General features: G+C 44.7%; 2 protein-coding genes across 2 annotated transcripts in view; one reads left to right on the forward strand and one right to left on the reverse strand.

Moving 5' to 3' along the window:
- Positions 1 to 8,948, forward strand: part of LOC128894979 (uncharacterized) — a 102,045-nt gene extending 93,097 nt beyond the window's left edge. Inside the window, exons 5-7 of the mRNA XM_054157134.1 lie at positions 1,472 to 1,630; positions 2,201 to 2,555; positions 4,600 to 8,948. Coding sequence (XP_054013109.1) covers positions 1,472 to 1,630; positions 2,201 to 2,555; positions 4,600 to 4,993 — 908 coding nt within the window. The 3' untranslated portion in view covers positions 4,994 to 8,948. The remainder of the gene's footprint in view (positions 1 to 1,471; positions 1,631 to 2,200; positions 2,556 to 4,599) is intronic.
- The window catches only part of LOC128894980 (L-lactate dehydrogenase-like), a 206,235-nt gene extending 197,218 nt beyond the window's left edge, over positions 1 to 9,017 (reverse strand). Inside the window, exon 1 of the mRNA XM_054157135.1 lies at positions 8,940 to 9,017. The gene's annotated coding sequence lies outside the window, so the exon portion shown is untranslated. The remainder of the gene's footprint in view (positions 1 to 8,939) is intronic.
- Between the last annotated feature and the right edge of the window lie 2,547 nt (positions 9,018 to 11,564).

Here is an 11,564-nt window from a genome sequence, read left to right on the forward strand (position 1 = left end):
TACCAGGTAATCCCGCGGACGTTGCATAGATCCTAATTATGCAAATTGCGATGTAACGTCTTGTTATAAATACACCGGGAACGCCGGTGCCCCGTGAGACAGAATTAAATTTCTCCTCGGGTACACGTCACCCTGCTTTTCATTCCGGGACGTCAGAGGCGCATCAACGATTATTCTCGCGAGCTTCTTGGAAGAAGAAGAAAATAGCGTCTAGACGAGGCACAGGTAGAAGTGGAGATTGTGCTCGTTGCACTGTGCCCGCGCACACGTGTGCGTGGACGGTGGTGTGTAAGGGCACCGCGATAAACGAGAACCAGTCTCTCTATCTTCTGGCAAGTGACAGCCGCCAAGGCGCGTCGCGCGAGCCTTCGCCGACCAGGACGACGAAAACCACCGAGAGATCGGGACGACGAAGAAGACCACGGCGACGAACGACGGCGGAGCTTCGTACGTGCGTAGGTTATGAGGTACCACCAACGTGAAAGAGCGAGACACCGCCATGGGATTCCCATAATCTCGTTTTTTCTCTGGAGCATTCTCATGCCTACTTACCGCGAGGCGGCACTTCTGATCTATGAATTCCGAATTCCTTTTTTTTTATTTTCTACCGCTCTGTCCTGCCCTTCCTGCCTTTCTCCTTCTGCCCTTTCCTTCTCCTCTGCCCGCCGGTGCTCCCATACCATCCACCCCGAACCACGCCGCGTTTCTATGAGGGCCACGATGACGGCACGATGACGGGCGCACAATAAGGTCATACAGAAAGCAGCCGTTTTTTTCCGCTCTGTCTCTCTCCATCCATACGCGAGCTCATGTCATAATGCGGTGATTCGCGTTCGCGTGTGTGCGTAAAGGATATACACCCTATACAGGGTGTCCCGGGAGATTCTTCCTGCAAAAACCAGTAGAAATTATGGAGTAAAACTTTTTTTACGTGGACCTCCGTTATGGAGAAGAACAGCTTTGATAATCTTGTTACTCGATGCATTTCCATTTTTCATGTTGGAAATCGTAAACGCTTTTATTACATGTCGGTTCGGTACCGATCGCTTCGCGTACCGTGCCGGTGCTCTTACGGAATCGGCTTTTGTTTTCCAACGTCACAACGCATTCTTTTCTGCCGCGAGCAATCTAAACAAACCGTATATACACATCAGTCGCAAAGAAATTGTTTACCACTTCAAATTTATACGTTGCTCTGAGAATCGCTATTCGTTACGATTACTGGGACACCCTGTACAAGAGTATCTATGCCCGCGACCCTGCAGCCCTGTAAGAACCCGCGAGTGGCAGCCTGTAACGTAACAGGATTCCCCTGTCGGTGCTCACCTGGCACTTCACGAGCTTCGTCTCGATTCGTAGGTCCTCGAGCCTTCATCGGTTGAAACTCGAGCACGACTCGCGCTGGCGATCCCGACAACGGATTTTCCGAAGGGACAAGCCTCAACGACCTGCCTTTTTGTTTCTGTTCCAGCGGGCTGCTGCGGCGTCGGCGTCGAGGACTCGAACGCTCAGGAAGCCGGTGGTCCAGGTGGCGGAGGCGGGTCTGGCGGTGGCGTGGCCGTTATACCTGATCGACCACCCCTCGAATTAGACAAGCTGCCGCCTTATCACGACGTCGCGCCTAGTCCTGGTACGTATCCCTAAGCACTCCATTTGTCGCCGCTCAGGCGCGATAAATCCAATCGATACAACTCGGATACAAATTTAGACATTAGAATTAACATACCAGACAGAAAGAATTACCGAGAAAAGAAAAGAATTTATTGGAATGGGATCGCTGCAAGATGGAATCGCTTTGCATCGATGGAAATTCATATTAGAACTGCGAAAGGACTCCATTTTAAAGAAACCATTGACCCGCTATCGACGATCATATTCTACTGTAACTCGTATTTACGGTATTATAATAGTGTGTCAGGCATTTTCAGATATTGCCAAATTTTTTCGTAGTAAATTAGTAGTTCGTTTGCTAAAACGACATTTACTAGTAAAGTAGAAATAGTGATCGTTGATAGATTCCTTTACGCGCGGATCATCGATGACGGACATACCTACTGAAAGGATACCGAGTGACGCAGAGCGTTTAATAAATATATCGTCATCCTTGTAGCGAAAGAATGCCAGTGTCCGTAATCGTTGATCAACGCGTTTAACAAAACTGGCGCATGTCGTTCTATCGATTCATGGGATTTGATTCAAGGGCACAATGTGTGGTCGTGGTTAGGCTCGCGACGCGGCGGCGGTACGCCAGGAGTCGTCACGACGCCTCTGACTCTTCCGCAACACAGAAGGGCCATGAATCTCCCCGTGGAGAACCATTACACCCACATGCAGACGGACGAAGCGCTCTACGCAGAACTGGACTCGCAGGCCGCGAGCTACGCGAGCGATCTTCAACTACAAATGAGAGGAAGCTCGACGTACGGTACAACTTCCGGCGGCCAGGACGACGAATACCACGAGCTGGACGCCGCGAGGTTACATCGTCATTACGGCGGAGGCAACGAGGACGTATCATTACAGAGGGACACGCTCCGTACGCGGCACAGTAAAAGGTAAATTCATCCTCGTAATCAACCTCTATGCAACTGGTCATATACGAAACACCCAACTCTCTTCGTTTTGTTTAACACTTTAACTGTCTCTCTATTTAGAAAGAGCGAACAATTTAAAATATGACTTGCTAGTTTAATATACACGGTGTTCCAGTAGCTGAGACGATTTCGAACCACAATTTCCTTTGCAAAAATGTCGGATGGTTTTGAATTCAAAAACGAAGCACCATCCGACATTTTTGCAAAGGAAATTGTGGTTCGGAATCGTCTCAGCTACCTTCCCATTCCGATTCTTACACTAATCCATGTGTATTAAACTAGAAGTAGGTCGTTGAATTCTTCTTGATGTCAGCTACATCTTCGTAAAAACATATGTAGCACCATCGACCATCAACTTGTATACTAGGAACATACATATCAACATCACTCATCAGTCAATCAGTAAAAAATTAAGTTATTGTAAACTAGAATTTTTTAAATACCATTTTGAATTAATTTTATCGCGAAGTGCATTTTAGAATTGACAATAATCGAATGACTTTTGTTAAGGACATATCCTATTAAACAAACTTTTATGACATCACATCAAATATTTCGTTGAATGTCACCGATTCCTTTGTATATCTTCACGAATTATTTCTAAACAGCTATTATACATTCTAGCAAGACAGCTATTGCATAATGGCCGATCTCAGATATGGCGAGTAACGTTTCCTTATCTGTATTTTCGAATATAAAATACATCGTTCCCATCTCTTATCTGCTATTAAAGATATAGAAATTGGTATTGGCTTTTTCGGTATGCAAATCACAGACATTCGTGGGTCTCGGGAAAGGTGACAGCTGGCTAATCGTTCATTCAGATAAGGCTCGACTAATTGCCATGCGAGATTTTTCATCAAATTGAGACGAGAAATATCCATAGGCATTTATTGCAGCATTATTTAGCATTTCAAATGGGATAACCATTGGCCATCTACGCGTTCATCAACTTCGAGACGGGACAATGTAATAAACACCGCTAGCAGCCTCTTAATGGAGATTAAACTGATGAGTGGGTTCACTGTGACCTCGTGACGCCAATTGAGCGTTAATGGAACTACGCACTTTTTGTGTACATTGTTGACATCGTGACGAATTCAATGACCAACATAGCATGGCGTTCAAATCGACCTTGAGTACGTACAAACATAAATTTATGTACCCACGATTCGCAATAACAGAGAATTGCACTTGCTCGAATATCAGATACCATTTTATCGTAGCCGCTTGCTATTTTACTTTGTTTCTAGTCCCACAGAAAATACCATTCCTTCTTGCCTATTAAAAATTCCTATTCCTTCCTAAATGAATCAAAAAATACACGCCTCGACTAGCTTCACTATCGTAAGAAGTCTGAATAAGCAGCGTCCATGTCAGTTTCGCGCGGTTTTACGGATTCGCGAGGGACAGATAGCTGCAGTCGCGTAACATTACCGTCTCCGTGACGCTTAAAAGCATCGCGTTACCTGAAAAACAGAACTCGTTAAAATGTACCGTTGCGAGATCGCGCATAATTATCTTGTCAACGCGCATTCCTGCAACTCGAAGAGATACACTTTGAAGGAAATACGCCATTATAGGACGTCGCGACGCGCTACTAAAACATCAGCATCTGAAAGTGTTATCGCGAATGAGTTCCCACTAATTACACGTTTATACCCAAGTACGCAACCTGTTCTCGTGAATGCACGCTAGAAACGTGATTCTGAACGTCTTCTCGCTTGCTAGTCTAGAAACCGGTCGAGTGAAGTGTCCATTTGGCTCGACATCGATCCCCGTGTTCGAGCTTCAGATAATACAGAGGTCTGGCTAACCGGCCCTTCCTCGAAGCCAAATTTTGAGACGGGACAAGCAACGGGTCGTTTGGCGCCACGATAGAGCAGGGAACGTCTCCTAAAACCTTATCTCCCCGAGCATTAACGCCTCGAACGACGCTTAAACTTGTAGAACGAGCCAATCGATCGACCGACACCCGCTAACGCGGTAATTCGATATTTTTCAGGTTACAAGAACCGGATTACGAGATGTACGAGAACGGGCCGTCAACGCCCGTGCCGCCGGGTCAGATGCAGCACCACCATCACCACCACCACCACCACAATCACCACCATCATCATCAGGAGCTGCGAATCGGCAGCAGAAACGGGGAGCATCCCTCGTACCAGAACACGGCGTACACCGGAAGCGACGCGGAGCCGGACGGACCGACGCTGAGCAGCGCGCCGAGCAGCGCCTACTACAGCGACCTGAGCTCAAACTCGGCGAACCAGCAGATCCCCACAGGACCGTCCTCCAACAACAACACGAACCTACATATCAACTCGCAGGGCCTGGAGACGCCGCAGTACCGATTGGCGGCGATAAACGAAAGCGCAGTTCCGTCGGACTACATCTAAGTGAACCGAAGTTAAAAAGTTACGGGATTCGAAACTGAGTGAACAGTTCGACTAAACGATAAACGCGTCAAGTGTTTCCGTTCCTTACTATGTGAGGAGATTATTCGAGAACGCCGAAGAAGAGGAACACCGCTCGACGATCAAGGCTCAGGAATATTTTTGTACAAACCGGGTGGCTTGAGAAAGCTCGTGGGAAAATTAGTGACATCGCCAGTGCGTGCCTAACATTTCCAAGTGCCCGATATTGGATTAAGTGGTGAAGGAATTCGACGGTCCTACGTAAAATGTAACGAGATAAGTGATTAAACGCAATCGGTGACTACGTATCGTAACCTTCAGCAGTGCCATAAATATTTCCAACTCGCTATTCGTTCGTCATTTCGCGGGCTAACGAGCGCTCGTCGACGGTTGCGCGTTTCCTAAAACGATTTCGCATCGCTGGATTATAGCGCCGCGTAACGCACGGGGTCTTAAACTGCGAAAGCGTTACGATCCTAAATGAATAGTATCGCGTGAAAATTATAGGGAAGGGAATCGCCAACGTTGAGGCTACCGTGCAGCCTTGCTCTTGTGCGTCGAGAAGAAGGTCGAGTTTCCAATGTATTCGCGGTTCTCTCATCCGTATCCGGTGAAACGAATCGTTATCTGTTTCTATAACACGTTATATAACAAAATTCTCGCGCGTGTGGTAATTCGACTTTCGAACAGGAAACGACGAACCTAACAATCATTATTCTCGTCTCAGGGACTGTCTAAAATTATTGTCGAAGCTAAATCAATCGGACCGTTGAAAGTCAATTACATTGGTTTATCTTTCATCTTTTCGTGCAAATATCTTGCAACCATTTCAATAAAAGACAGACGCAATAGAAAAATAGAAATCGTGTCCCACACGATTCACGACCGTGGAAGGTAGCTTCGAACGGTCAATTGATTTTGATCAGACCATAGTCTTCCGCGGCTTATCGACGCGTTCATGCCGGCGTGCATCATCGGGTGGCTCATACATATTGTGCCGAACAGTGAAACATTGAAAAATCGCGTCGACGTGAACGTAATGCGCCAACGTATCGCTAGAAACGCCTAAACAACGCATCAGCGAGCACTACTCGCTCTCAGACACCGTGGTCGGTTCACCAGGGTTCGTTCGCGAAACGAGAGAGTGTTTCCGCGGAAGCCATGGAAGTGCACGAAACTACGCGGAATAAAGTCGTTTCGAGGAACAGGTGTTTCCTAATTTGACGTTCGAGGGCTTTCACTCGGCGCTCACGGCAACGTCCGCTCTGGTTTTGCATTTGCAGCTAATGGCACGCGGTGCTGCAGCTCCATCCTTCCTCGCCCGTCAATTCGTCCTGTTTCCGTGAATGCGATTAATGTTTCGTCAATTCGAGGGATCTTCGCGTTGGACGGGTTCGAAGCAAAAACTCGCTCGAGTTATTGACTTTCACTCGAACGCAAGTTTGGTCGAGGCCATATTTTTACCAAAGTGGTCTATAGAGTGGCAGGTTAAGATTGCATAAGTCGCTGGTCTCCGATAATATTTGCAAAAGGAAAAGAAAGTTGAAAATCTTGGACAGACTTTTCTCTTCTGTCACATTGGTTTCCACTAAGCATCACTTTAAATAAAAATAAAGATTCATAGTTAGACAACGCACAGGTTTCATATGTATTCTTCTTTGAGTCCGATTTGGCCACCCGACGCACGGCGAGGGTTCTTCATTCGATTTGCATTAGAAGGGAGACAGCTTCGTAACATCGTGCGAAAGTATTCGTCACTGAATCGTTAAACAGAATCTCCAGGCCTCCATCAGGGACCAATCGTTTATCTTCGACCCTCGTTCGATGGAGGAATTAATTCGTTTCACCCGATTCGGCAGGACTCGTTTAATCGTCGCCGTCGTGTTCTCTTAATTACCTTCCCTCGGACAGTCCCGATTGTTCCTTCGACAAAACACGAACTCGAGAAGACGTTCCACCTCGAGATTCTCCGCAGCGGCCGCGTTTACGTCTTTCATTCGTGTCTCACCTGCGCCTGTCCGTCGACGCGCAACCACCGCACACCTTCGAAGCGCGTATGCGATACCCAAGCACGTTAATTTTAAACGCTCGAATAAATCTTTGCAAAACATTTTAACCCTCTACCAGATAATGTGCTCGATTGATCACAGAAGACGATCGATCTCTGTTAATTGAGAAAATTTTTTTTCGTAAAATTAGCATCATTCAGTTTCAATATAGACATATCTAATAGCAAGAGATGGCTTCTCTTTTGAAAAATAAAAACAAAATTCAGAGGGTTAAGTCGAATTTAAAAATAACATTTAAAAATAATAGCTGGTGGAGTTTATGATGGTATTCTAGGTCCTACTGCAGGTTCCTCCTAGATGTATCCTGCATCCATCGTTCGCTCAAATAATCAATTCTAACTCTGCCACTTTCCTTATACCGATTTCGTTAAAAATAAGTGGGCCAGATTTCGATATTAAATACGAATCTTCTGGTTACTTTTACCGCGTTCCTTCCAACGTCTTTCGCTCGACTGACTGATATTGGCGATGAGAAAAGAAACGAGACACCGGTCCTCGGAGGTTACGTACCGATCGTGGGCATCAGATCGATGCCATTCACGCAACGAAATGTTCTCTTTTTTCTAAGAGTTTAACAGCAAATAGTTACCACGTCACTTCGAAACCTCCAAACCGAACCATACATTTTTCCTCTTAATTGTACACGTACCACGGTTACGCAACGTGAATTATACCGAGCTACCGCGACCTCATAAATTACCCGGGAGGCCCAGCTCGTGGGAGTACACAAAGAACCACGGCGTTTCGTTGGCCGAAAACCGTTCCGCGGCGCAAAATCATTCACAGCTACTCCGTTTAACTATACACACAAGGAATCGTGGACCGTGCAACAACAGATGCAACAATGCACTCCCTCGCGGCCACGCAATAATTAATTGCGCCCCCGCGGCCACAATGGCGATAGGGAGAGCCGGTCTTGGGCTGGCGCACGGGGCATTATTTCGCCGAAAAAAATCCCACGAACGCGCTGCCGCGTCGGACGGGTGGCTCTTATCGTGGCCGTGTTACGCGAACGGGAACGTATTATGGAATTCGTTGGTACCCGTGCTTAATTAAGGCCCGCCTCGAACTACCCAGAGTCTTCCGCATTTGTGGGATCGGCTTGCATTGGTCGGACACGCGGCTGTTTCGCAGCTGCGCTGAGAAATTTATCTCGTGGCTCGAAAGGATCTTAGGAGAATCCTGAGAAAACCTTCGGGACGCACAAAGTGCATTCGGTCAGCGTGAATCGTCTCGGGTTAAACTTTACTTCGGGGCGCTAAAAATTATTGACTATTTTTTACCGTTTAGTAAATTCAATTTTTTTGTTTAACACTTAAACTTCCGTTTTTGTGATCTAGGCACCAAAAGCTGCTAAATGGTACGAAAAAGAAGTCACTAAGTTTCAGCGCCACGAAGTAAAGTTCAGTCAAGGTTCGTAAACTGTCGGAATAAGGTTGCGACTATTTTAACTCTGGTTTAACTTTTTGTTGCACCCCCGTCGCTAAATTTCTGGGTGTGCCACTGCGAAGGATACGGCCGTTAGGACTGTTAGGACCTGCCCTGACTGAACACACACCACCATCACGTCCCTGCCACGGGATATATAAATTATACATGTAAATATACGGGCGGTCAGGCCGAGAGAGAGATCGAACCCGAAGATATCGAGAAATGTGTTGGCGACCCGCACACACCTCACCGTTCTTTTCCACTTCCAGCGTATTCCCATCGTCGTCTTTCTCTTCTTCGCACGAACAAGCTCACGCATCTATGTACGTGCCTATGGCGAATACCTTTGTCGCCGCTACCACCGAAACGTCCTTATCCCGCGCGAGCGCATACCGCTCCCGCTAATTCCTATGCATTTTTCGAATTACCGGTGAAATCGCAGCAGCACCGCGTTACTTGGCGCTCACGGCGTTCCCACAGCGGAAAAATGTCCACGGAATGAAGCCGCCTGAGAGGTTGAATTGTTCCTCGCTGCTTCTGGCGCACCGCGTGCCGTGATAACGAATCCTCGCAGATCGATGATGCCTGCGGAGAATTTTGAATACGTTCCACTTAAGATTTGCTTCTCAGTTCGTCGAAGAATGATTAGAATTGTCGGTACGATGCAGTATGTGTATCCAGAGATAAGTACGTTTGCCGATTTCTTGGAGCTCGTTATATCCAGAAACGTATTTAACGAGATTTTACTGATCATCGTTTGGTAGTCTTTGTTTCTGCAGGTACATCTCAATGGTACACCTGGTATGTTCGTCACTTTCTGTAAAAACGAAAATAGCGGATCGTCGGTACAAATTTCTCGTCACTTACCGGTATCGCAATCCCTAATCAAGATATACAATACAGGTACCAAAGCATTCGCATGGAAAGATATTCGTAGAGGACTTACTTAGGTAAAGTGTAATGCGATTGAGACGAACCAGTATTTTTGGTACACATTGTGTGATAGCGGTGGGGAAACTTCATTTAAAAATAAAATGATCATCGACCACCTTAATCATAATTTGATTCGTGTGATAGGACTGGATTAAGAAACGAGATATTGAAATTAAGGTATTGGTGATTGTATAATAGCATACTTCTTCGTTCGAGTCATTAATTTGGAAGATATCAAACCTTTACAAAGCGACTGTGCAGACAGTTGTAAAAGATTGAAAACTTCGATGTAATAAGTATCACTTAACTGTCACTGGTGAACACTCACTTTCGGTTAATATTCATGTATCCTACGATTGTCGGTATCCATGCACAGAGTGGCGCAATAGAAGCAGGCCGTGTTGAAATCCACGTTGCGTAGAAAAAAAAACCCTGTTAACTATCGATTAGAATCTAATGCATCATTGAGAAACGACAGGAAACCTCAGCCTATCTTAGAAACGCCGTTTCGATCGCGACAATTCGAGATACTTCGCAGTACAAATCACCAAGAACTTCAAAGCCGACCTCGATAATCACGCCTGAGGTAAAAACTCACGCTGAGTTTCGATTGCGTCATTAAAAACGTTCCCGCGACCCAATCGTACGATTGGCTTATCGAACTATTATATTTTCTTGCGATGTGATGTTTCTTGCCCAACGATTCTGTAATTATAACGACGATACGCTTATCTCTCGATTTCAAATGAAAATCGGGGGATAGGTGTATACAAAGTGTAATATAATCCTTAGTTTAAGCGAACTCTAACCGCGAGAAACAATGTATAATAAAAACGAAGCGATCTTGTAGAATTGCGTTGTAAAGTATAAAAGATTTTGTACGTGTCGATATTGTAATTACTGTTAACCGTTGTTTTTATTTGCTTCTGTTGTAATTACTGTCGATTCGGTCGTCGAGATCGAGTATCGAGACGAAACGGTGCTAAGATGAAATTTTACACAGAATTCATACATTATCTTTCCTCATTTGCACCCGTGGAAGAACGTCCATTGACAGTTGCCTTTAGGCAAAGATTTGAAATCAGTGTCTCGCTTTATGTAGACTTTTTTTTCTCTTTAACATTAGCTAGCACGTCAAGTGTTATATAATATTGTTTGATAGTACACGATACAATGCCGAGCATTTCTAGATTTAAACAAAAAAAGTGGGCAACTTGGATTGTATACGTTTATGTCAAAGAAACATACGATGATCGTAACAGTTCTAAGAAAAGTATTCTTAGAATAACCGCAACCAAAAGGGCTAATAGTATCTTCTTATTTCCTTGAAAATCTTCGTTCGTAAAGACGGCTGGTTCTCGCACCGAAATCTTCAATTATTAACACCGGCGATGGTATTCGGGATTATATTGTAATCGATGATGCTCGTGTAAATCGAGTGCTTTGGACTGTACATAATATTACAAAGTGTAAAAAGTGAAACTATTTTATTACCGTGTACATAATTGTGAAACATTCGCGCACAGATATAGAAAATCGTTCTATCGCGCGGCAAAGTCAATTACTGTTCTGAATGCAACCACTGTTCAAAGGCATTGCACTTTTTTGTATGTAAGAAGTTGTACAGCGAATAAAGAGAAATTTCATACCTGTGGGCTGTCTGTATTTCTTAGAAACCATAACGTGTATCGCATAAAGCAAAAACCTGAAGAAGAAAGTACTTTTACCCCTACGTTAAGATTTCAATTCTATCTACAACAGTTCCATCACATTTACATATCCTTTACGTAAATCCATATTTCCATAGTTACATACTCACTGTTCGCTTCTATTTCTAATGAGAAAGTAAAGTTTTCGCATAACTAACTTTACAGGAATTTTTTAAAAAGAACATTATCAAAAAAGATGACAAGACTCTGAAGATAAAACATGTTCGTCGGTAACTAGACCGAGTAGTACCAGAGTCGGCCACAGTTGGAACTAACGTTCTTATACATTGCTGATAATGCAGAAACCCTATACATAAATACCATAATCTCATATTCAAATTTAAATTCTAAATTAAGTTTTCGCAATAAAAAAATAATTTCAGGATTTAACCGACGATAAAGTTCATGTAA

The sequence above is a fragment of the Hylaeus anthracinus genome, unplaced genomic scaffold, assembly GCF_026225885.1.
Source record: "Hylaeus anthracinus isolate JK02 unplaced genomic scaffold, UHH_iyHylAnth1.0_haploid 4, whole genome shotgun sequence".
Classification (NCBI taxonomy): domain Eukaryota; kingdom Metazoa; phylum Arthropoda; class Insecta; order Hymenoptera; family Colletidae; genus Hylaeus; species Hylaeus anthracinus.